Genomic DNA, 25241 nt, shown 5'->3' on the forward strand with positions numbered 1-25241 from the left:
AATTAATTCATACGAAAATGAGTAAAAGGCACAAAAAGCAGAAATAATTTCCCTTTCTTCCTTCTCCCCAAGGTGCAATGTGAACTTCTCACGTCAGAACTAGAGGAGACGAAAACAACGAACAAAACCACAGCAGCCCTCCTGGGTCAAAGGACCACGGAGCTGGATGAAACATTAAAGGAGCTGGAAACGACTCGCGCTCAGCGTGCAAATGTTCAAACAGAAGTGGAAAGTTTGCGGGACCAGCTGGAGAAGAGCCAGGGCCGTCTGGACGGTGCTGAGAAAGAGAAGCACGAACTGGAGTCTCAGATCATGTGTTTGAGACAAAACACGGCCAACCTGGAGGAGGTCCAAGCCCAGGCAGCACAGGAGAGAGAGGAGCACGGGCGGAAAGAAGAGGAGATGGATGACCGCATTAAGAAAATGGAACAAGTCTTAGAGGAGGAACTGGAACAGTTTGAGAACCTGCTGAAAGCCAAGGATGTTGAGGTAACATGTCTGATTCAATAGCAGATTATTCATTTTGCTCTGTTTGGATTTCTACTGTCAAGAGATTAACGTGAGCTACAAAACAATTTTTGATAGTTGGCCGAGGAGAAGGAGAAATGGGAGGAAGAGAGACAGGAGAAGGAGAAACTACACCTTGATGTGAGGCAACAACTGGAGGAGCAGAGGAGGGAGAGGGAGGAGGAGGTGAAGGCTCTCCTGCAGGAGCAGCTGGTGGCTGTGGAGGAAGCTACAGAACGGCTCAAGACTTCTCACCAACAGGAGATTAAGGACCTGATGGAGAAACATCTACAAGAGGTGGGATTTCCAAACCTCATCACAGTATTGCGTGTTATCTGAGTAATTTGATACAGATTTGTCGTTGCGCCTTCTAGTTTTGTAACTTCCATGATATGTTTATCTTCATAAATTCTTAGATTTCTGAGTCGAACACTCATCTGGAGTCAGAACTGCTGAGGCGGCAGGCCGTTATGGAGGAGGAACAGAAGAGACGGATCAGCCTAATCAAACAGGTATCAGAACTAATAACTTTCTGTATACCTAAGAGCAAACTGTATACTTCCTTCTCTAAAGTTATTAAATATTTTGCCTCTGCCTCCCCCCAGGTGACTGAACGCGAGCACGAGAGGATGATGTCGGAGCTGACTGCCAAACACAATGAGGATCTGAGTCAACTGAGGACTGAGGTGTCCTTGGAGCTGAGGGAGAGTTTGGAGGCTGCCCACCAGGCTGAACTGCAGCAGGCACAGGTATATATTGAATATGCACACAGAGTGTTACATATTCAGCCATGAAAACCGTGTCATATACTTTATATACCTTTTTACCTTTAGGTCCAAAAGGCCAGTGAGCTTGAAGCTTTGCGTCTGAGCCTAACCAACGTCCATGTTTCCGAGCTGGAGCAAGCGTCTGCTCTCACCCATGCCCAGACCTCCCTGAAGGAGACGTTTGCCCAGGAAAGTGCGCTCCTGCAGGCGCAGCATAAGTTAGAACTGGACCAGATGGGACTGCAGAACCAGGAGCAGCAGGAGAGACTGCGTGAGCTGCACCAACAGGAAACAAGTGAGTGCAGACTGGAGTCCTTTTTCTCAGTTGTTAAGTTCTCTTTCTTTTTCATGTTTCCCATTCTTTAGAATAATGATCAGGGCAAAGTAGGACACAGTTACAGATGTAACCTTCAGATTCTGTGATGTGGTTGAATCTTTAGATTTGTTTATGTATGTTCAGATGAGTTGAAGCAGCAGTGGGAGGCTTGTGTTGCTCAGGAGAGAGCCACCATGGAGGAAGAACAGACCAAAGAGATACGGGTAAATTTAAACATCTGTACTGCTATTCCATTATTTTGCATATTTTGGAATTTATACAATATTTAAATTATGTACATCTCAATCTTCTCTGCTTCTCAGGCTCTAAGGTCACAGTGGGATAAGGATGCTGAGAGCACTCGGTCAAACCTCCAGACATCTCTGTCAGAGACCCAGAACAGCCTTACTGCCACCCAGACAGAACTCGCCAGCACCCGTTCCTCCCTCAGCCAGACCACCAAAGCTCTAACTGAAGCCCAGGCAGCTCTGTCCCAGACCCAGTCTGAGCTGCAGGACTCAAGGGCCAGGCTCCAGGAGCTCCAGGAACTCCAGGCCTCCAGTGAGAAACAGAACCTGACACTGGAGGAGGAGCTGAAACAGGCCTGGGCCGACAGAGATGCTGCTGCCCGTGAGTTGCCTCCCCTCCGTAAATGTTACTTCCACTAAGGCTGCAAAATCTAAGTTCATTATTTAAAAGAAAACGTATTATTTGAATGCATTAGCATACACATGGTGATGGACAATCTTGGACAATACTTTGATTGAATAAAGCTAATTTCAGACTGCTCACAGAGTTACTGTATGCATGTTTTCCCCATGCTTTTTGTGTTCTAGTGAAATAAATAGTTATTTCTTTGCTCACTCTGTTGTCTTTGCTGCTTAGGTGCTCTAGAGGAGTTGATTTATAGCAAAAAGGCAGTACTGCAGGAAAAAGAGCAGCAAGTACTCCACCTAGAGGAGAAGAATCAGCAACTGCACCAAGAGGTGAGTTTACTCAAACACACACATGTCAAATAAATGTCAATGTCATTTATTTAATAAAACATACTAAATTGCGCAAAACATTTTAAGGTGTTTTTTGCCTTCAAAAAGAGTTGAATTAATTATGGAAACGCCTTTGCTGAATAATTTGTTATGTAGCGAACATTTAACTCATGTCTGATCAGCCGTTTCTGCTGTCTGAGTCTTCCTGGATATATATTTATAATGTCTTTGTCTTCTGAAAGCATGAAACACGACCAACACCAACTCAACACTAGAAACTTCCTGGGGAAAAAAGAAATTCCTGAAGACCTTGGTTTTTCTCTCGTAGATGGGCCAAGGCGACTTGTTTTGTTTCCGGTTCACAACCTCTACTTCTCTGTTTACTGGCAGATTATGGCCATGGGTAATGCGTAGTTTATACTGCTAACTTCTGACGAAACTATGCAACTTAGTTTAATCGCTCCAAACCAGTTGATGGAAAAGTGTCGCTTAAAATTCACTTGGAAGAATTTAATTGAAATGTGTTTTATACCAATGATTCCTCTGTGAACCAGGTCTTGCACCTTCAGGAAGAGAAGATCTTGCTAAAACAGAGCTCAGAACAAGAAGTAGGTCAGCTTTGGACCCAGGTGGAGAGCATGAGGGCCAGTCGCCAAGAGTTGGGAGGTGAGATTGACACAGCCAGACATCTACTTGACAATACTGTTTTTTCATCTACTGCGTCCCAAGTTCAAGGTGTAGAAAACATGTTGCTTTATCAACCATGGCTGTCAGTGATGACATGATGCAGAGAGTCAAACAGAACTTGAATGCATGCATGTAAGTGCTGTTACCGTGCTGTTACCTTTTTCCCCGTCCTTGTTGTCTAACCTTATTTTTCCTCACAGAGCTGAAGGAGCAGCTGCTCGCTCGCTCATCCCGTGTCGATGACATTGAGCGCCTGAAGACGGAGTTTAATGAACAGAAACGTGAAATCAAAGAGCAAAACGAGGCTGAGCTGGAAAGCCTGAGGAGGTATGAGACCACAAACATAGACACACACAGTCGGGATGCATTTACTTTCACAAAAGTAATTGCCTCTCTTTGTTTGTCCATCCGTCTTTAGGTACTTTGAGCAGCGAATGCGGGCAACAGAGGAGAGCTACAGAGAAGAAATTGCTCTGCTTCAGCTGAGGCTGGTGGAACGTGCTTTGGAGGAATCTGTGCTTAAAACGGCAGATGACAGGTATGCCAGTACATCGGTATATAAGACACATATACTACGAACTTGGATACTTTTATTTTGATAAAACTGCCTTTTGGCCTCTGTTTCAGTTCCATATCTCAAGGTGAAGCTGAGGGGGGAACAGATGATGTGCTTTCTGATACTGGCTTCAAACACAAGGTGCGTACCAACTATGTGGGGAAATTAATTGTGTAAGACATTTTGAATCTCAGGTTTAATTTTTCTGTACATTTTTAGCTGCTATTTGTTTTGGGATCCCGATCACAAGGTACCTTATGCGTCATCTTATTTTCCCAAGCAGGGAGCGTTTGACAGTTTGCATCTTCAGCTGGAGGAGAAACACACAATGGAGCTCGCCAGTCTGCAGTCTTCAATGGATCTTTCATTTAAGGAAGAGCTGCGACAGGTCAGACACGATCTCAGTCCTTAAATCCCAAGATGCACTTGGCACACAGTACCCTTGTTCTTCTAAATGCCATAACTTGAAGGCATCCCAACATGTTGGGAGTATACTGGCCTTTTACTCTCTCTCATTTATTAGTTTTTATATCATCACTTGCATACATTAGGTCCACTCGGACCTCACTGACCACTACTATGAGGAGCTGCAGGAGAAGAAGTCTCGTCATGCCTTAGAGCTGGAGCAACTCAGAGCCAAACTCTCTGACCTTCACTTACAAGGTACTTCACACACATACATGGAATACTGCCATGGTATTAAGAAGTTGCTAAAGTTAAATGACACTTCTCAAATATGTCTGTCTGTCACAGAGCTTACCAGAGTTCGTTTAGAGACGGCACGGCAGGTTGAGGTGAGAATTAAAAAAGAAGTATCGAATGGTCTATACAACGAATAAAGTTATGGTCCATATAATGCAAGATTGTGGTGATTTTTAATTAGGTGGAGGTTGAACAAAGGATGTGGTGTCACACTGAGGAGCTGCAGACGAGGATGTCCGTAATCCACACTTTGGAGAACAGACTGGCTGCCTTGAATAATCAACACGATGCAGAAATGCAAAGGAACACACAAAAGGTACTTTCTATACAAGTCTGCATAGTAGGATATATGCATGAAAATATACTGGCGGCGCTACAGGAACACAGATTTAATGATACAATATGGGGATTTTAAACTATAAGTATGCGTTCCTCCCAACTACTCCAGCTGAAACAGGAGTTTGCTGGGGAGCTTGTTCATCTGGAGGAAGCTCTGGAACAGGAGAGGGTGCATGTGCTGGAGGAGATGAAGAGGCTGAGAGAAGAGCTCCAAGAGAAGCATGAAGCCGAGCTCTCTGCCCTGAGGTCAGACCTTCACAGAGAGTCGGAGAAGAAGAGGACGCACCTTGAAAAAGCCCTTGAAGAGGAGAAGGGGAAATTAAAGTCTCTCCAGGCTGCACTGGACAATGATGAGAGTAAGATCACTTTACGAGACTTACATGGGCAGACTCTCATTTCATTATTTCTTCCAATTAGATCAGAACCAGTGGTTCTCCATCAACTTAAAGCATGGTGTGTTTCTGTTTCAGGCCCACAGGTACTCGTAGTGAGGCAAAGACTGGAGGCCCAGTATGACGGTGAGCTGCAAAGGGCAAGGAGCTGCATGGCAACGGACATGAAGGAGCTCGCTGCTCTCCTCCAGGAGCAGGGTGAAGAGCGGCTCCGCCAAGCCCAAGAGAGGTGAGCTCTATCGAGGCTCAAGATCCTTAAATCCCAGCATCATCATAGCTGGAGGTCAAGGGTTTGTCGGTGGCTACACCCTGACCTTTGTATTGCTGTATTAAACTAGATTTGTTATGGTTTTAATAGATGTTATACATGCCATTTCAGCTACAGGGCTGCAATTATGGTCTGTAAACTGAATGCTGTGCATCAAATCACTGGGCACGGATGTGTTTTTCCTTTCAATATAATAAAATCACCTCCAGTTTCATCATGAGGACCAAAATGCTCTTTTTTTCTGCTTTTGTGTTCAGGTTCCAAGAGGAGAAAGCAGCGTTAGAGCAGAGATTGGCCCAGAAATCTGAAATCTCTCTTGCAGAACTAAAGAACAACCATCAAACTGAGCTTGAAAAGGAGAGAGCAACACTACTGAACAAACACTCCCATGAGAAGGACACACTCGACACCAAACACAAAGCACAACACGATTCACTCGGTGCCAGCCACAGAGATCAGCTTGCAGCTACGGCCGCCGAGCTCGAATCCAAGCACAATGCCGAGCTTGTCGCCTTGGAAGCGGCCCTCGATTCCAAACGAAAGGCCGACCTTGAAAGCCTGGAGGTCGTTTTTCAGGAGACCAATCAGGCTCAGCTGGAGGCTTTAGAAGCCGAGTTGACTCGCAAACACCTGGAAGAGAGGGATGAACTGGAAAAGAGGATGCTGGGTAATATGGACACTTTGGAGGCCACATATCTGAAGGAAGTGCAAGTAAGGGCACATAATTCATACCCTCAAACTTTTGTTAGCGATTCAATTCTTTAGAAATACACAATGCTGCCATTTATTGCAGAGGGAGTCTCAGTTTCTCAGTACTTTTGAATGCCCTTGTCTTTTTTTGTATTTCAGACACTGCATGATGAAATGGTGTCACTTGAAGAGAGAAATCGTCAAGCCCTGGATCTCCAGAAGTCGCAACAAAAGCAGATCACGGAGCACCATGTCACAGAGCAGCATTCAATCAGGGAGGAACTGAGGAAAGAGCTGGCTCAGGTGCACATAGAGAAGTTTAGTGCCATGGCAGCAGAACTAAGCCAGGTTCACAAGGTGAGATATAAAGATCGGTTCCTCAGCCTCACGTTAAAATCTGCTATATCGTCATTCATCACATTATCATTCAGACAATAAGCAAAAATACCCAATTGACGACTTCTACTGACGCCTTTTGTCAAAATATTTTTTGTTTTTTATCACAATTTGTTCTTACAGATGGAGCTGGCTACTCAAAAAGAGGCCTTAGATACTGAACATTGCAAAGCCCTGGAGACCCTTAAGAAACAGGTACTTACCCAGTTATCTATACATTACTTTGGTTTGCTGCACAAATTTTTTTTGCGTAAATCCATGTGCATAAAATTGTGCTGCGTATTAGCTTTAAAGTCTACACGCTGACATTAATGGAAAACATAGGGTTTTTTATTTTTATTTTAGGTGATCAGAAAGAATTCACTATCTAGTCACAGCAAAACAGTGGTTTTCACTTTTTGAGATTAATTCTGTTGGCCGTCACATACGACTGCACATGAATGCAGCTTTTAAGATAAGCTTTTAAGCAGCAAGATTACACTGGCTATATTTCATCACAAAATGCTAGTGTGGGCTTATATGACGATGTACATCATGAGACATTAGGCTGTGATTCTTGGTTGTATGTGACATTTGCAGGCAATGCTTTACGGCAATATAGGATTTTTAGGTTTTTAAGCATCGGTGTAATGAAGTATCTTAAATTTGGTGTTTAATCCACAGATTTTATTAAAAATAAAAACTGGTTACTGTATGGAAATAGTTATTACTATGTATATTATTAATGCAATATAAAATAACCAACAAACCTGAAAAAGATTTGATTCACCTTTGCATCCTGTGAACTTTTTTAGGTTTTGGAACTTGAGCAACAACACAGCACTGCTCTTCAGGAGCTCTCACATACCTGCACTACTGAGAACGAGCAACTCACCACACAGCACCAGCTCCAGCTACAGGTGTGTGTGTGTGTGTGTGTGAAACTGTTTATTACAATACAAGTTAACATAAAGCCTGGCAAGTTGTTTTTAACAGTTGTCAGTAGAGTTCTTGTCCCTGTGGCTCTTACGACCCATTAGAGGAGGGATTACACAGAATTGTTCATCCTTCATAATGGAGTATTTGAGTGCAGATGCACGGAGTATTTATTTGGATATTTTTCTGAGATGCACTATGACTCAACGCCACGGCATACTGTGGTATTAAACCAAGGCATGGCATGTGTCTGCTGTAGGAGTTGAGGGGTGTCTCTGCGCGGGAACTGGAGGCGTTTCGCAGGGAGCTTGAAGAGGAGTCGTCAAGGCAACGCCAGCACTTCCTAGAAGAGGTGGAGCTCCTCAAAGTCCAATCAGAGGAGAGACTGCAGGACAGGATTAATCATCTGAAGGTAAAGAGGAGATGTCTCAGAGTGATGAGGAAAAAGGTGACAGTGTGCGTAACTTTCAAGCTTCCTTATGCTAAAGATCTTTAATGATTTAGGCAACCTTGTTGACTATATAATCATTCATTTTACGTGGAAACTATGACCTTTCCCATTTTATTATGTTGTGTATTAATTTGACTCTGAGTGCCTGTTTGAACATTATGTAATATCTCTGGATTATTGAGGGCTGTGGTGTGTGTGCGTGTGTGTGTGCATGTGTGTGTGTGTGTGTGTGTGTGTGTTGTGGCGTTGCCCTCTCTAAGCTCCAGCTGTACCAGTTCATTCTTAGGCATAGCTCTTCCTGTTGGATTCTGTCCCAGTGGAGCTTTATTCAAACCCAGTTTCCACATAATCCCACCATCATCATATATGTAGAAGTGTTACTGTCAACCTGTTTCTCTGTTCTCGGTGTGTGTGTGTGTGTGTGTGTGTGTTTGTGTGCTGGGCTGTGGGTTTATTTGTGTTCCTGCCATCTACAGTGGCTAAATGGGATGGATCTAAGCTTTTTATCCCCTGATGCAGGAGGTTTTAAGGCAGAAGGTACTTTTTTTTTTTCAGACATTTGGCATTTTGACCATCTGAAATGTGCAAGCCAGTCGTCGGCCATAATCCAGTGAGGCACGGCCGGAGATCTCTTTAGCTGAGGAACAAAATGAACCAACACTATACAGCAGCGTTTTAAGATGGTGATCTGCATAACTTAATTGACGTACCGACATCTCTGCTTTTGTTTGAAGACGGAGTTTGAAGACCAGAAGGAGGCAGAGCTTGAGGACCTGAAGCGGAGCTTCACAGCTGAACAGGAGGCGAAGGAGCAGAGCTACACGGGCAAAATGAGCCAGCTCACTGTTCAACTGCAGCAGCTAGATGCTGTGGTGGCCCAGGTACAAGACACACACATGCACACACAAAATCACACACAGAAAATAAGAGTGTTTTTCAGGTTTTGCATTATGTTCTTTGTGCAAATGAAAAGCTTGAATAAAGCGGCACATGCAGCTTGACTATGTTGGGGCTGAGGCTAGACAGGCCTGAGAAAAAATGTTGTGTCATGGGTGTTGAGGCTTAAAGGACAAAACCAATGAAATGAATGAGAAGTTATAGTGACTTTGAACTGTAAATAATAAAGTAGACTGTTTGGGAATTAAGAAAATATTGCTGCTAAGGCATGGCATCCATACGGCTTGAGATTAAATCATGTTTTAAGAGATTATCATATCAGTGAAACACCAAACTAATCTGGTGTGTGTATGCTTTGTGGGTGTTGTGTGGTCAGTCATGCTCTCTTCTTCGAAGCCAGCAGAACTGATAAGATTAGTTTGGTAATTAGTCGATCAGTGGAAAAATAATTGGTAACAATTTTTTACTAAACTGTTCATCTGTTCTTCTCAATTGTGTAGATTTTCTGCTTTTCTTTCTCTTCTCTTAAGCTTCAGGAAGTTTATTTACTGTCATGTTTGTAGACTGGAAGATTAATTAGAAAGATGAATTTATTGCAGCTTTGGTTGTAAATAATAGTAATATGTGGACTTCAGATGGCAGAATAAACTCAAATTCATAGCAACATGCAACATTAATTCCTGTCCCCTTTCTGTTTTATTTATATATTTCTATTTCTATTCTGCATATCATTGGAGCAATGTTTCATTTTGTTGGTTGGTTGTCGTGGAGATGTGAACTTTTAATGAATCGGTTACTATCGCCTTAGCAAACATTTATTTCTCCCCCAAAAAATGTTTTGGCTTTATTGGGTCTAGCTTCATAAATAAATCTGTTATTTCTGCAGTTTCATACATTTATTCTGTTAATTCTGTAAATCCATAATGAATCCTGTAGGGACAATCAGCATAAATGTGGCTAACGAGTGTATACACTTGTTTCCATGGCATCCTCCTGGCTTGGCTCTCGATAGTGAGATATTAACAAACACACGCCCCCCTCGAGGTTAGCAAAGAGAAGCTTAAGAGGGGTTGGGAGGGTGCTGTTGTCAGGGCAACAACATTGTTTGGTTGAGGCAGGTGGCTGCATGAGACGTGTTTGATCAGAGGAAGTGGGATTGAGAGGGAAAAAGAGAGGGAAGAAGAGGGAGAGAACGAAGGGGTCGTGGAACGAAAGGTAGGAACAATTTACTACAGAGACCTGGGGGGAAAAAAACTCTGATAAAGGTGCAGCAGTGAATCCAGAAGTTGTGTTTACCACAATCCCACACTGACATGGCACTTGATCCTGATAACAGTCAGTATGTGTGTATATGTAGGCTTTAGACTGGTTGTAAAGGAGGACATTTGTGTTTTTTGTCTCATAGATGATGCATTGAATGCACGTTTGGTACTGGTGCTGGTTTGATTTCCTTTTAAATGCAGACCATGCCTTCTGTTTTGTCATGTTCTTGGCAATAATAGGCGGGCAGAGGCCATTCGTTATTTCTCCTGTGTGATGCGTTAAACAAACACAACAAGCTGGCAGTGAGCCAGTCTTTGAGGTGTTCATTTTACAGTTTTGGATTGAATTGCTTACTATCATTTGGTCAATTGGTTTGTTCTCCGCTCGCTAGCATTCAGTTCCTCAAATGGATATTTTTTTAAAACAAGTCGGCACAGATGGGAGAGGGGAAGTTAGTAGGTGTGTTTGGTGTTGGTCGAATCAACAGGCTATCTCCGTCTGTCTTTCCAGCTGCGAGCAGAGGTCGGTTGTCTGCAGGGGGAGTTGGAAGGGAAGCGTGCAGAGATGGAGACTTTGGACACTCTCCTCCAACGGAGGGAGCGGGAGAGTCAGGAGGGAGGCAACCTTCTAAAGATGCTCACTGATGACTTGCAGACTGCTAAAGAGGAAAGGTAAGTGATGTTCTATGCATTTGTTTTAGGAGTGTAGTAGATACAGCTGTCATCTGTTAATATTACCTGGTAACTTGTAGGTTTTTCTGTAAAATGTATGACAAGCTACTTGCAACTTTGGGCTGTAAAATTCAGTACGCCCTTCACCCAAAGCATTCATGAGCTGTATGTTTATTGAGTACTCTGGATTTTAATTTACTGACTTTACTTTACTAACTTTTTTTCCACTTTTGTTTACTTGGAATTGTATTTTTGTTTCTGAACATCTTGTATTAGAAAGTTCCACACCAGTGTGTTAATTGTTGCAAATAATTAGTCTGCCAATAAAGCAATGTTTGCTTTAGCATATTTGTGTCACTTTTGTTCTCCCAGACGTAAACTGCACCAGGCCAATGAAAAACTGAGGAAGGTGCTGATAGAGATGATTCGCAGCACCATTGCAACAGAAGACATGGTCGGGCTAAAGATCAGTGCCAGAGCCAAAACATCCGAGCAGGCAACCCATCAGAGGAGCTCTACAGGGCACAAAGATGCACAAGAATCAGGTCCGTTGTTGTAGTTGTAGGTTATGATGTGCTTTGATGAACCGTTCTTTTGGCTCAGTCAAGTTGTTAGAGATACAGATATAGATAGGCTTTTAATTTAAATATTTGCATCAACGCCATGATTAAAGTTTTCTTTTTTCCCCGCAGGTATTTCAGTTGCAGACTTTTCTTCAGAAGACATGGAGCTGACGCAGCTGCTCTGTGAGAGCTTGCTGGTTTCAGATACTCAGATCAATCCTGGGGGAGAAGAAGCTGCTCTGAATGCCTGCAGCAGACTGCGTCACACTGTTGAGACCCTGCTGGAGCTGCTCAACCAGGCCAACACGCAGGTAAAGGATGCATACTAATAGCTCAACAATCTTCTTTGTAGTGTTCGCTGTCTAAAAAAGCATGGCTTTCTCACTTCACTAGCTGGAGCAGACTCACGATGTCCACCTTTCTCTGGAGGAAAAGTTCTCTCAGGGCAAAGAGGACTCTGCGCAACTCATTGAGCAGCACAAGCTCCTGTTGGAGCAGCTCGATCAGGAGACGAAGCTGAAGAGTCAACTACAGCTGGAACTCCACAAGGCAGAGGGTGAGCATTGTATCCTAGTTGGCTCTGATTCACTTCACTCATCTTACACTGCCAAGTTATGTGACTTTGAGGTAATGGGGCTGTGGAAGGGACAAGCAGAAAAACACATTTTAGCCACCTAAAAAATTCAATATCAGTGCAAGTGTATACTACATTTAAAACATGTCTACAGCTTTACCTCGCCATCAGACGATGGGGAACTGAAGTAGTCATAGTTCCCTTCAAAGCCACCATACTCGGTATTTGTACCTTGCAGAACACAAGAGTCCGCCGACTGCTATTTACATCATCATTACCTACACTGGACATATACAGGATGTATGTGTATATGTAGCAACATCATCATGCAGAAACGGGTCACATGGGAAAACGTTTTAGAAGGAAAATAGCATTTTAAAACTGCAAATTTTGAATGTTTTTCCTCCAAAACAAAAACAACATAATGGACCCGCCCTTTAAACAAATACTTTTGACATTGCATGACGTGTTCAGGGCTTCTGGAGGGCTATGTGGCAGAGAAAGCAGTCTTGGAGGAGTCCCTGCAGCAGAAGGAGGCACAAGAGGAGAGACTAGTGGAGGAGCTGGAGGACCTGAAGTCGAAGCTGCACCCGATGCAGCCCCTCCCCAAAGAGCTGGACAACCTCCGACTGAAGCATCAGGAACTCAGTGAGGAACATGCACTTCTCCTGCGCCAGAAGGAGCATCTCTCTGCCGGTCTGGGGGAGAGGGAGAAAGGTGAGCCGAGCAAGCACCAACAAAATCATGCATTTCTGTCCGCATTAAAATGTAGCATGACCTCTTTAGTGCGCTTGACCACACACTTATGATAATGTCTGTGCTCAGATGTGTCTTCTCTCCCTAGGCCATTGGCTCAATTTAGATCCTGACGCAGGTTTGTGTGTCAGAGTGCAGTATGAGTGTGTCATGCGGTGGGGGATGAACATGCAGTATATTTGCAGTGCTGTGTGAGGTTGCCGTTTGTACCATTGCCATTGCCAGTAGCTTGTAGCAAAGGCTCTTTGAGTGCCGTGTCATTTTTACCTCTTCAACAATGTTCAGAACTGTCAAAGTGAGTGCAGTTGTATGTATTTAACTCCTCTAATGTATTGCCCGCTTTTTTAAAATTCTGCTGTGTATTTTTTGCATCGGAAGATTTTCCCTCTTATTTGTGCCCTCTTATTTTTCCAGCTCTACTGGCAGAGACGGAGCGTTTAACCCAGGATAGGCTGGACTTGCAGCGGCAGGCAGAGAAGGACCACGGCTCTCTGTCCCAGCGCCTCAGAGCCCTGGAGAGAGAGCTGGAGGAACAGGAAACGAAGGGCCTGGAGACGGAGCAGCACCACAAGACCCACACCGAAGACCTCAACCAGCGTGTCCAGGCACTCGAGAAACAGCTGAAACACGACAGGCAGTTTATAGAGGTGAGATTTCCTCATTTTCACTTGCGTTTGTCTAAATTATAATCCTGCATTCTCGCTTCACTTTCTTCCTAGTGTCATTTGAGAGCGTCACAGGCAATTTGTCATGTTGCTGCTAAATGCAGCGGACGTAATCTTTCACATCGCTTGTTCCCGTGCATATAGGAGCAGGCCGTGGAGCGTGAACACGAGAGAGACGAGTTCCAGCAGGAGATCCGAAGCCTGGAGGCCCAATGCAGACAGACGGTCAGCGTGGATAATAAAGGACACAGGGTGAGGCCCATTCGTTTGTGAGCATGTACATAGAGTAACATCTAATAAGGTCATATTAATTATACAAAATGCTTGTGTTTCTAGATTGTGTGTGTGTTTCTTGGATGTTTTTTGTGATGCATATGGAGTCGTACTGACAAAGGTTGAACTGGTGAATGCATTGTTTGTTTGCCGATGAGCCTGACATTTGCCATGTGTTTATCCCTGCGCTGAACGGATTGCCGTAGTTTGAGGACTTGGTTCTGCAGGTATGAAATCTAACCGTAGCATACTTCTCTTAGCTCCTCTGACTCTAGTCTTGTGCATGGTTGTGTATTGCACATCATTATTTCCACGCGGTCATCCATCGATCATGCTGCTTGTGCTTGTCATACGTCCTCCATTCATTCCCATTTCATCCTCCGTTTCTTAATATTCATTTGCTTCCGATTTGCGCTTCATTTGTCTTTCACCTTCTCTTCACCGCTCTCTGGAATGGCTTTGACTTCAACTTTTGGTAGCAGCAGCTGCAGATCCGGAATTGCTATTTTTCCCACAAATCATGCCGTTTTTTTCACTCTACTTCAAACTGTAGGAACGTCACCCAAAAATGTTGCACCCTCTATGTCTCTGCAGGTGGAGAGTCTACAAGCTATTATCAAAGACAAGACACAGGACCACGCTTCCTTGCTTGCAGCCAATCAGCAAGCCCAGCGTGATCTTGCGGAGCGCAATGAGGAGATAGACAAGCTAGCCGGGCGAATCAGAGAGCTAGAGCAAGCACTGCTGAACAGTACTGAGAGTCACAGATCGGTCAGTCAACTGGAACAAGAGCTTCACAGAGCAAAGTTGCGAGAACAGGAGCTCTTACAAGTAAGAAACGTATGGACTTGCAAGTACTCTTAATACCACCGATCTTTTTCTCACGAATGCATTCACTTATGTCAAGGATAAGCAGGCGTTGGAGCAGCAGCAGCTGTCTAACAGGCTTCAGATCTCCGCCCTGCAGTCCAAAGTGGATGAGACGAGACACTGTTACCATGACAACACGCGTGACCCCACCCAGAAGCTTAGCGAAGCCCTGGACTCTGCTCAGCAGAGCCTACAGAGCAAAGAGCAAGAGGTCTGTAAGATTTTACAGAAGATTGTTGTTTGATGCTTTTGGCTGCAGTGCCACCTTTTGGTACAGATGTATTGGGGTATACAAAGTTGATCTATTTTTTTAAAAGCCACTAGGACTACAAACTTTCTGTGATAGCTCAGTATTTTTAACGCAGCACCTAAAACTACGTTGCACCTTTCGTATTTATCTAATAAGTAATGTTATGTCTTTTGTAGGTCGAGGCCGTTCTTGGCCAACTGGAGAATGCACAGAGGGACTTGAACCTCAAGGAGGTTGAACTCAAACACCTCGCACTACAGCTGGAGCTCCTGACTAATCGGAATGCTGCCCAGGTTAATGAGCTCCAAGAAGAGATTTCTGCCCTCAAGGTAAGTGCTAATTAGCCTTCATACCATATTGTTATCAATTTTATTTGGCTGTTTCGTAACAATTTTAGCCTTGTGGAGTGTATGTATGTAATTGTGTTTATCCATTTAATATATGACTTGTAGGTATATTCCTCTCTTTGTTTTCTCCTCTTTAAAAGTATTTTTTTAATAATAATTTCTCCTTAATGGTAAACAAGACGACAACAAAAATATCTTATAATTGAACTGGTATGTACACGCCTGTTTGCAGGAAAATGTGTCCGCTCTCACCATACTCACGGAGGAGAGAGAGGAAAGCAAGGTGGAGGACATTGAGGAAGAGACCCTCTCCTCAGCGTTACTCCAGGAGAAAAATCAGGAGATCGACCAGCTCAACACTGAGATCCAAAAACTGGAACAGGAGTTGGAGAACACCAGGGACAACAAGGTCAGACTAAGTACACACAAAATACATGCAGTGAGCCTATCGTTGATGAGAAAAAAAAATGAATTTAATTTATCTCGTTCATGTCTTTCTGACAAAAAGGCCTTGGAGGCTGAGCTTGAGGATCTGCGCTCGCAGGTGGAACACCTTCGGTCTGAAACCATGAGAGTGCGTCAGGACAAACAGGAAGAGGAGGAGCGCCTCCACGAGGTCATCAGCACGCTGCAAGCAGAACTTGCCACGTTAGGCCCCAACCTGCATGAAGTCAGCGACTCTCAGGATGGCGACAGCATCAATCCCTCACCTGCTCCCAGCCCCGAACCTCACCACTTTGCCCTTCAGGAACAAGCCACCAGGGGAAGACCAAACAGCCTGAAGCAAGAGCTCAGTCTGAGTCATTCGGCTTCATCTCGTTCCCTTCGATCTCGTCTCAAGGCCCTCCAGACTCAGCTGGAGACCGCGGTGGCAGAGAAGGAGGGACTGGAGCGATTGCTGCTCACCCAGGAGGAAGAGTACAGAGGACACGGGGAAGAGTTTGGAAAGAGGCTGACAGCTGAGAGGGAGAGAGCGGATGAACTCCGAGGTATCCTCGCCATCAAAGAAGCTGAGCTGGAGGGAGTCCAAGCTCAGAAAGAAGAGGAGACGGAGAAGCGGAAACTATCTGAAGAGGAGAGGGACAATTGCAAAATTCAAGCCCAAGAGATGAGCACACTGCATGAGAAGGACCTCAACCTCAGCTCTCTGGTTGTGGAACTCCAACGGAAAGAACAGGACAGCCTCACAGAGATTGAGATTCTTAAAGCAAAACAGCAGGATTTGAAGATGGAAATGGAAGTCCTCCGAGAAACCAGTCTCACTCTTGAGAGACAAGTCCAGGAGGTCAGGGCTGAGGTGGTAGACATGGAGGAACTGGTTGCTGAGGAACGGACGAAGGTTAAAACGCTCAAGACCGTGAAGGGCGAGCTTTCTGCTGAACGTGAGGCGCTGAGGAAGAGGGAGGGGCAACTCCAGGAGGAGATTGAAAGGCTCAGGCAGGAAGTGACTTCAATGAGAACCGTCATCCAGAGCCTGACGGTTCAGCTCAATGAGAAGAAAACGGGTCAAGAAGACGCTCAAAAGGAAGTGCTGGTGAGTGTCTGCTACAAGGTGAATTGGATTGTTTTCAGCATTAAAAGCACATTCCAAGTTGCAAATGTAAAGTAAAATTCCAAACACAGCAGTTAGGTCTTTCAATAAAGAAAATAACCAAATCTAAGGTGTTAATTAGCTAGGATTTTGATGGTGATTTTGATCATTTATAGTGCCTTTTGTAATCGGGTCAGTAGAACCAGAACAACCCTTGCTCCACATTTGAAGGGGATCTGGGATTGCACCCAGCAAAATCAGATAACTTGCTGCTTCTGCAGGCTCCACGTCCAGACCGGAAATGCCTCGCTGCCACTTTGTTTTTGCTAGCTTTACTAGAAACTGCAGGCGAGACCACATCTGGGTCTAGTTAACTGCAGTAACACGTCACATCACAGCGTCGCTCATGAGATTGCAGACTCTTACGAACACAGAGGAAGTGCCATTTAAATGAGGAAGTAGGAGGAAAATCTTTGTTAGCTGTGTTTTTAGTGTGTTTTTAGGTCCGATGCACTTTATTTTTCATGTCTTTACGGGCTAACTTGGCAGGATGTGGTACGGAGACGTTTTATTCGTTCAAGAGAATGCATGGATGTTGAAAAGCATTTGTTTGGCTGCTGCATGTCTTTGCAGTCAGATCTGTTTTGATTGCTGTGATAGTGTACTAAAAGTGTGTCTGGCTGTAGATATAAAATAATCAGCTAAATGTTAAAAAAAACTAAAAAAACAGCATGTACATGTGGTAATGGTTAAAAAGCTCTTCATATTGTTGCTCTTATGTAAGCAGCGTTTTTTTCCGGGAACTCCTGAAAGTTTGAAATCCTGTATGTGGATACAGGCTTCCATGAAGATGTGTCTGAAGAAGGCTGCTTCTAAGGATGTTTCTCTTTGTCTCAGACCCATGCTGAGGTGACCCTGGCTAAAGCAGACGCTGCTTTGAGACAAAGTGAGGCTGAGCTCGCTACGCTGAGGGCAGAGCATCGGGCTCTCAGGGCAGAGCTGACTGCGGTGAAACAGGGTCTGAGTACCAGTACAGAGAGGGCTGAGAAGCTACATGAGGAAGGACAGGTGGGAATATATTATATTATACATGATGATCTGTCTTTCTGTACAGATGTTGTGAGATTTTTAAATAATGGAAATACTAGATTTGAGTACTTCAATGTCCTTTCTTCCTGTCAGACCAAAGACCGTGCCCTAGTTGATCTGGAGACTGATAACCAGCGGCTGAAAGCGGAGCTTCGAGGTCTACAAGAAGACCTGGCTGTACAGGAAGAGGAACTAGCCTATCAGCAAAGGGAACTGCAGCAAATCACACAACACTGTCACCAGCAAGACACGCTTCCACACCGGCAAGGTTACCCACAGAAAGGTGAGTACTCTCTATAGGATTATTGGCTCTCAAGAAGCTTGCTAATGTCACCGTGGGCTCAGCAACAAGTAAGGGTCTTTATTGACAACTTTTTCCCCTCTTCATCCGTCAGATATTTCTCACAGAGCTTTTGAGGACGTTGTGAGTGTCTCCCGCGATGAAGCCTCTCTGAGCTCCCCGGAGGTTTTAAGGAGACTCGAATGCTCCGAAGACAGAAACCCGGAACGGTTCCACGCTTCTGCTCTCGGCTCTCGGCTGTCCGAGTTCAGCACTCTAAACATCTCGGGCCTGGATCTGCACCAGGTAAAGACCTCTCCCAGGGTTGTGATGGAGCCTCCCCTCTCCAGGACCATCACACCCGATCCAGCCACTCGGACTTCACACTCCCCAGGCTCCGTGTCCGACAACTTCTCCATGCTCGACTCACTGGACACTGACAAAGTAAGTGGTCTATAACCTCTATACATGCTACCTTTTAGGGCATTTTGGCCTTTTCTTTTGGTTCCGATGTGGTTAAATATATACTTTTTTCTTAGGTGCGTGAGTTGGATGAACTCGATATAACAGCGCCTCCATCTCCTCTTGGCTCCACCTCCTCCTTGTCGGCACCAGAATGGGCCAGTGATGGATATGGCAGCAGTGAGTGTTGCCACTTTTTTTTGTATAGTTTTTTGACAAACTGCAGCTTCATGTTACAGAGGAATATGTTATAGCAGGCTATTGTTATCAACTGAACTCTTCTGTCTCTTCTTGTGCTTTAGATGTGAGTTCAGAATTGGGTGCTAGGCTGAAGGTGGAACTGGAACAGACTGAAAGGCTGGATGCTCAGTTTCTTGAGTATCTCCGCTGCCGAGGGATGAACCCCACAGTTAACACAGATAGTGCTGCAGGCAGTATGAGCTACAGTGATGACCTGTTGTCACCTGAGCTTCAGGTGGGCTTCATTTATAATTAGGTAAATTCTATTGATAAAGACGGTAAGCGTAGATTTCATTCAGGTGCTTTCTCCGTTTTTCCTGCAGGGTCTGTTGAAGAAAGTTTATCAAGAAAGCTGCCGAATTCTCACTTTGTCTCAACGTCGGGCCACTTCCTCAACACAAGCGCATGTCTCGGACATAAGAGTCGTGTTGAGTCAGAGAGGACACCATTCTGTAGATGGCTCCACCATACTGGACCACCGGGAAGAGTCTCCCTCCAACCCCCCCATGAGCTGGCAGCAGGAAAAGAGGGCACTGCAGGAGACTGTGATTGCTCTCCGGGAGCTGCTCTGTCGAATGGCCCAGAGAACCACTCAAGTGAGATTCTGTGGATTTAAAGATTCTTTACAATAAACTAGTGAAAGGAAATTGAGTTTGACGTCTTTAGGGCGCGGTACTATAACAGTCTTTGTGAGTTTCCTCTTAATAAATGGCTCGCTTCTTGGTTCCGTTGATGCTGATCATGATCTCCTTTCTTCTTCAGACGGACTACAGAGATGAAGAGGTCTGGCACGGAGATCAGCTCCGGACTGGCGGACAGGTTGAATCCCAATTGAGGGCGGAGCTGGAGGAGAGTCGGAAACAACTGAAATGTGCTCAGGACACTCGGCAAGAGCAAAAGAACGAAATACAGTCAGTCAGGTATGTTCCACCCAGCGATTAATGGTCTTTAGACACAAGTTATTGTTACGAGCTATTTGTTACGAGTGGAATGATACTGTTTATTTGATCTTTCAAATTCAGGTTCAATAGATTTTAAAATTAGTCAATTGCCTGAATGTGTGACTGTTCAATCTTATCTTGGTTTCTCAGTTCTTTCCATGTTTTTAGGTGTCTGTGGTGCTTGTACTCTCTTCACCATGTTGCTGTCACACTCACCCAAACATGCCTTCATGTAGTGTTGGCGAAAGTGGTTAAAACGTAAGGTTGTAAATGTGCTTCTTTTTTCTCTGCAGGGTGGTTGTAGAAGAGCATGAGGAAACTTTGAGACAGGAGCAGACCAGAGTCCAGGAGCTTCAACAACAACTGGAGGAGGAGAGAGCTCTAACTCTCCGCAAGGACAGAGAGGAGGATGAAAGGAGAGAGGTAAAACATGCAGAATGAATGTACTGTAAATTCTCCTATAAACGCTGGTATTCAAATGATGAAATAACAGCCCGGACCCCGATTGAGAGGGGGTGTAAGTACCTGTAGTAACGGATGACCCTCCTCCTCCCTCTCCAGGCTGTGCAGGTGTCTTCTGAACATCAGAGGTCAGAGGTCATGGCTCTGAAGGGTCAGGTGGAACAGGAGAGGCAGGCCTGCAGCAACCTCAAACGGGAGCTTCAGATCGAGCAGTCGCGCAGTGTGTTGCTGGAGAAACGCCTAGATGACGTCCAGCAGGAGCTCAAAGATGAACGCCACCTCTCTGCTCACCAACAGGAGCTCAACATGCAAGACAAGACTCGTCTGGAGCGCCTCCTGTCTGAAGCAGAGTCTCGCCTCACAGAAATCCACTCCAAGCTCGCAGACGCTCGCAGGAATCAGGATGAAGAGAGAAATAATTCCTCCAGGCAGGTGGATGAACTCAGCCGCAGACATGAGGCAGATGCCGCCAGAGACAGGAAGTTCATCACCGACATGCGCGCTCAGCTAGAGCAGGAGCGAAGGCAGGGGGGGGATTTGCTTGTTGAAATTGACAAACTGAAGGCAGAGCTCCTGCAGAGCCGGAGGAAATGGGAAGAGGAGGACAGATCAAGGAGGGTGGAGGTACAGAGGGAGCAGGAGGCCGCCACTCGATACCGTGTAGGCATGGAGACCTTGAAGGAGCAGAAACGGGAAAGCAGCCGTGCTTTAGAGGTGGAGCGAGAGCAGTCCAGACATCAAGGGGTGGAACTGGCCGAGCTGAAGGACAAACTGCGACTGCTGAAGGACACAGAGAGGGAGAGGGAGGAACAGTGGGAAAGAGAGAAGAGGAAGGAGAGACAAGAGCAGATGGAGAGGGAGAGACGGCAAGAGAGGACCGACAGCAAACTGGTAAAATATCATCAACCTCCTTCTTTACTATACTCGATGATGCTTTCACAAATTCAATGCTCTTATTTTAGATATGTTAGAGATAGTTTTGGATGCACACAAAGACGCGGCCTAATGAACATTTCTGACTTTAGTGCGAGTTGGAGTTGTTGAGGCAACAAGACCAGCAACGCATGCAGGAGCTGCAGCGCACTCTGGTAGAGCTGGGAAGAGAGGAGAGAGAGATGGCTGCTCAGAGGCTGTCTAGACAGCAACACAAGGCTGCGTCCTCACAGCATCTCCAAAGTGACTTCCAGCCAGGCAGCACACAGCAAAACCAGCAGGTGTGCATGTGGTTATTACACAAACACTGTAGCAAAATCCAAGCTCGGTGCTCGGCCTACTAGTACTTTATTACTATTGGATGCATGTAATACTGGGTTATACGAAGGTAAACATATTGGACTGTTGTGAAATAAATGTACTTTTCTCACTGTAGATGCCATCCGCGTCGGCATCACCCAATCTGCTGGAAAGGTTCCTGAAGGAGAACGGGGAGCTCACGGAGAGCGTGACATCACTGAGTCAGGAGAGAGCCACTCTTAAACATAGACTCGCCTGCCTGGAGCGACAGCTGCGGCGCACAGAGAACGAGCTCGCCAAGGTCACCACAGAAACGGAAAACAGACCCAACAATGATGTGATCAGCAACAGCAAGGTCAGTATAAAACAAGATCCACTATACTGTAGAGAATACATTATTGGCTCCCCCTATCTAATAGATTTCCCTTTTTGTATTTTTTCAATTCATGGCGACATGTTTATTTGTTTGCAGGTGCAGCGTCTGTATGAGCGTTACCTGCGTGCCGAGAGCTTCAGGAAAGCTCTGGTGTACCAGAAGCGTTACCTGCTGCTGCTGCTGGGAGGCTTCCAGGACTGTGAGCAGGCCACGCTGTGTCTCATCGCCCGCATGGGGGCGCGGCCGTCACCCCCACTCTCTCGGAACAGACCCCTCGGACGGTTCAGGGCTGCTGTACGAGTTGTCATTGCTGTCTCAAGGTAGGGAGAGGACCAGGATGTAAGATTTTAGACCTTAGCCTTGTCTATGGATATATCTGAGCCTTTCTTTTATTTATTTTTCCAGAATGAAGTTCCTGACCAAGAAATGGCAGAAAGCGATCAGAAGATTATCTATATCTGGCACCGTCAATGGGCATGCTCCAGGTCAGCTCAGTGCTCACATTTTATGATGCGTGTGTGTACGAGTGGGTGGATTTTTAATCCTTATGTCTTTTACAGGACCTAAAGCTGAAGTTTTAAGACAGCAGCAGCCAAGACTAAATCTTGAGTCGCCGCCAAACCGAGGCAGCAGCGCCGTCCACAGAGACCCAGTGTCGGCTCTGGTTCCGCCCACAAAATCACCCTTCAGGTTGCACAACAGGTTTGGGCTCTTTTTCGTTTTTTTTTTTACTTTAAATTTGAAAGTGGATGGCTTATTAAAGTAAATGATAATTAATGAGGTTTCTTCTATCCACAGGTCGTACTCCAGCACCACTCTGCCCTCGGAGCATTCAGGAGGAACGTCTCAGGATCCAGAGCGATCTCTGACGGAATACATCCACCATCTAGAGAGAGTCCAGCAGCGGTTGGTGGGAGCAAGACAAGGTGAACCGCATTAAGTATAAGTAAGGTGACATTACATTTCAACGCAAAAAAGTTGGGAGCTGTATGCACCAAGGTGGATGGAACACAATTTGGAAAAATAATAATAATAATAATTTTATGCACACCGGGAACACAGGGTGTAAGCTCAGCTCTGGATCCATTCATCAGGTAAAGGATAAGTCACTGTTACTTCCTGGCTTTCCTTCATTGCACCCTGCTCCGTGTTTATGATTTATGAGTGACTTGTTAGGTGCAGTTAGGTTAGAAATTACACTGGTGATGGTTCCCCACAAACTTCCAGTCTAGGCATTCCACTCAAAAACAGCCAAAACTATTTGGGTTCTGAGCATTTAAATATCAGTGGGCACTGGGTTTATGTTTTTAAACCTCTTATGCTGAGATCAGACCGCTCAACACCAGCCTGCTATTAAATCCCACAAAACCTGTGTGCTCTATCGTCTCCCAACCTAGTAAGCAAGACTCATTTAGCTCCGCCCCCTAAAGAGGAAAGGAGGATACAGTCAGCCTGTTCCCCTGATATGATTGGTTATCGGCAGCGCTGGCTGCAGGAGAACAGGACGTGGCTGTACCTGAGCTGCTTGTCGCCCCTTTACCTGAATGGTCCAGGTGAGTGCGAGTGTAACATACTCACTCACTCCACCAGATAACGAAGCAGCACCTCTCAGCATGGGTGCTTTTCATCATTCACTGGGTGCACTGGCTTAAAGGTGGTAACGGTCTGGAATGAGGCATACATGCTCTGTGGGTTTATGATCCTCCATGTTTATTAATTCATGCTTAAAAAGCCAATTTCCGGCATATTTCATATGTATAACCATTTGATTCAGTACATAGGTTTAGATTTAGCAAACTTTAAGTTCTTATAATTGTCTAAAACAAATTGAAAACATGTTGTTGGTGTGGTGCTTTTTATGTGATGGTTGGGAAATTCAATGACTATGTGATAATAATAAGTAATTGTCCTACTTTTTTTCCATCATATTTTCCTACTTTGGATGTTATGATAATAAAAATGGTATTGTCTTTAACTTTTGTGTTACTAAACTCTGGATGCTAATCACTTACTCTGATATTTCATTATTTTTGTGTGTCCTATTAGGTTCGTCTGTTCTCCAGCCCGACCCAAAGCTATCCGACCACTGAATGAATGTCTGGCGTGTGCATATCCATCCAAAACTGTCATTGCCTTACACCTGTGTGTGTGTATAGGTATATCGCGTATTGAATATTTTTTACAATGACATGATTTTAAAACTACATAAATTATTTTTAGAAATGTTCTATTGTAATTTTTCTATTCTAGTGTTTTGAAGGTCACTGTTGATATTGCAAGAACAAATTTTTGTCAGAATTTTAAATAGTGTTAAATTACTACTGATGTTTTTATACCCTTTGTGCTTGTAAGTAGGACTGATGTTCATCGTACATGCTTTCAAATTTGCACTGATTTTTATTTTTCTGGAAAGCCATGATGAACAAAGCTAATGAGCATGTTACTGTGTGAAGGTTAACCATATTTGTTTTTTTTGTATTATCTGTGTTTCTACCATAAAGTTGATAAATATTTTAAATGCGTTTACAAGCCAAAAAGACTGTTTGTTTTATTCATATCATGAGGTTATCTGTCACTTTTGTATGTGACAATCCACTTTGGATGTTTGTCATGTGCTATTTATTTATTTAACTTTACTATAGGTTAGACTGTTTGAACATGCATACTTTTAATTTTAAAACAAAACACTGACCACTTCAGCATTCTGCTCTGCAGATAATAAACCATGATCACAGGTCCTGCCTGAGATCGTGGTTTATTTTATAGAGGATGATCACTAAGACCAGACTTTAATATAACTACAGTATATATAGACTTAAGTGGGTTTAGGAGCATTTTGTCTTGCTTTGATGACATTTCACTTTAATATTTTCAGTCCAATTTGAAACAGTTGCACCTTTTTCACCTCTTTAATGGAACAATTGTATTATTGACCTAATAAAGATTGTTAAAAATATTTCGTGATTCGCCCTGTATAAAGGGAATCTCTCTCTCAGGGTAAGCTGTAAAATCCTGAAAACAAAACTAACTGCAAAGGAACACATGAGTAAAGTAAAAATACTCTCCGAATAACTTACACACGTAATTTGGTTTCTCAATTTTACTTACGGTATTTAAGATGTCGTTAAACAAACATAAAGGACAAAAATAAGAATATAAGAGAAAGATATTGAGTAGATAATGCAAATAAATACAACAGTTTTTAAAATAAGGTTTGGGATTTAATTAAACACTCTTACTAAGGGATATTTTAATAGCTTATCAACAATTTTACCGATCATAATCATACATTATTCAAATATAATCACCTCCTATACTATAAATACATTTCCCCACTATTTGTTTGTCTTCTCAGAGTCACTGAGATGTAGTGACTGGGATATCGACCATTATTATGTAACACATCGACGTCCAGCAGCTCAGCAGTCTGATATGCATCTGACGCTCTTCGTCCTCTTCGGTTAGGGTTCGTTTGTTTATGGAGTCCGCAGGAACCGCTTGTGCTCCTTCCTCCATTTCCTGTTCT

At 44.3% G+C, this 25241-nt stretch overlaps 1 protein-coding gene across 3 annotated transcripts in view; it reads left to right on the forward strand.

Annotated features, from left to right (window-relative positions):
* The window catches only part of pcnt (pericentrin), a 31295-nt gene extending 7036 nt beyond the window's left edge, over nucleotides 1–24259 (forward strand). For 2 of the 3 annotated variants that reach the window (XM_084013377.1, XM_084013379.1), the window contains 53 exons: nucleotides 73–489; nucleotides 586–804; nucleotides 924–1019; nucleotides 1113–1256; nucleotides 1341–1569; nucleotides 1735–1814; nucleotides 1914–2220; nucleotides 2476–2576; nucleotides 3131–3242; nucleotides 3464–3590; nucleotides 3682–3801; nucleotides 3891–3960; nucleotides 4103–4207; nucleotides 4371–4482; nucleotides 4573–4613; nucleotides 4703–4837; nucleotides 4970–5216; nucleotides 5331–5481; nucleotides 5778–6231; nucleotides 6370–6567; nucleotides 6730–6801; nucleotides 7401–7505; nucleotides 7781–7933; nucleotides 8707–8853; nucleotides 10643–10803; nucleotides 11176–11348; nucleotides 11496–11677; nucleotides 11760–11922; nucleotides 12415–12657; nucleotides 13111–13343; nucleotides 13506–13613; nucleotides 13841–13861; nucleotides 14229–14465; nucleotides 14542–14715; nucleotides 14931–15083; nucleotides 15334–15510; nucleotides 15610–16635; nucleotides 17530–17700; nucleotides 17815–18004; nucleotides 18117–18445; nucleotides 18541–18643; nucleotides 18766–18938; nucleotides 19027–19299; nucleotides 19466–19623; nucleotides 19938–20067; nucleotides 20206–20997; nucleotides 21132–21320; nucleotides 21476–21694; nucleotides 21812–22035; nucleotides 22121–22200; nucleotides 22276–22417; nucleotides 22514–22641; nucleotides 23762–24259. In XM_084013377.1, the coding sequence (XP_083869503.1) occupies nucleotides 73–489; nucleotides 586–804; nucleotides 924–1019; nucleotides 1113–1256; nucleotides 1341–1569; nucleotides 1735–1814; nucleotides 1914–2220; nucleotides 2476–2576; nucleotides 3131–3242; nucleotides 3464–3590; nucleotides 3682–3801; nucleotides 3891–3960; nucleotides 4103–4207; nucleotides 4371–4482; nucleotides 4573–4613; nucleotides 4703–4837; nucleotides 4970–5216; nucleotides 5331–5481; nucleotides 5778–6231; nucleotides 6370–6567; nucleotides 6730–6801; nucleotides 7401–7505; nucleotides 7781–7933; nucleotides 8707–8853; nucleotides 10643–10803; nucleotides 11176–11348; nucleotides 11496–11677; nucleotides 11760–11922; nucleotides 12415–12657; nucleotides 13111–13343; nucleotides 13506–13613; nucleotides 13841–13861; nucleotides 14229–14465; nucleotides 14542–14715; nucleotides 14931–15083; nucleotides 15334–15510; nucleotides 15610–16635; nucleotides 17530–17700; nucleotides 17815–18004; nucleotides 18117–18445; nucleotides 18541–18643; nucleotides 18766–18938; nucleotides 19027–19299; nucleotides 19466–19623; nucleotides 19938–20067; nucleotides 20206–20997; nucleotides 21132–21320; nucleotides 21476–21694; nucleotides 21812–22035; nucleotides 22121–22200; nucleotides 22276–22417; nucleotides 22514–22641; nucleotides 23762–23805 (10338 nt within the window). In that variant the 3' untranslated portion in view covers nucleotides 23806–24259. The remainder of the gene's footprint in view (nucleotides 1–72; nucleotides 490–585; nucleotides 805–923; nucleotides 1020–1112; nucleotides 1257–1340; nucleotides 1570–1734; nucleotides 1815–1913; nucleotides 2221–2475; nucleotides 2577–3130; nucleotides 3243–3463; nucleotides 3591–3681; nucleotides 3802–3890; nucleotides 3961–4102; nucleotides 4208–4370; nucleotides 4483–4572; nucleotides 4614–4702; nucleotides 4838–4969; nucleotides 5217–5330; nucleotides 5482–5777; nucleotides 6232–6369; nucleotides 6568–6729; nucleotides 6802–7400; nucleotides 7506–7780; nucleotides 7934–8706; nucleotides 8854–10642; nucleotides 10804–11175; nucleotides 11349–11495; nucleotides 11678–11759; nucleotides 11923–12414; nucleotides 12658–13110; nucleotides 13344–13505; nucleotides 13614–13840; nucleotides 13862–14228; nucleotides 14466–14541; nucleotides 14716–14930; nucleotides 15084–15333; nucleotides 15511–15609; nucleotides 16636–17529; nucleotides 17701–17814; nucleotides 18005–18116; nucleotides 18446–18540; nucleotides 18644–18765; nucleotides 18939–19026; nucleotides 19300–19465; nucleotides 19624–19937; nucleotides 20068–20205; nucleotides 20998–21131; nucleotides 21321–21475; nucleotides 21695–21811; nucleotides 22036–22120; nucleotides 22201–22275; nucleotides 22418–22513; nucleotides 22642–23761) is intronic. The other variant, XM_084013378.1, reaches the window with a different exon arrangement.
* The last annotated feature ends 982 nt before the right edge of the window (nucleotides 24260–25241 follow it).

This window comes from Eutrigla gurnardus (assembly GCF_963514095.1).
Source record: "Eutrigla gurnardus genome assembly, chromosome: 7".
In the NCBI taxonomy this organism is placed as follows: domain Eukaryota; kingdom Metazoa; phylum Chordata; class Actinopteri; order Perciformes; family Triglidae; genus Eutrigla; species Eutrigla gurnardus.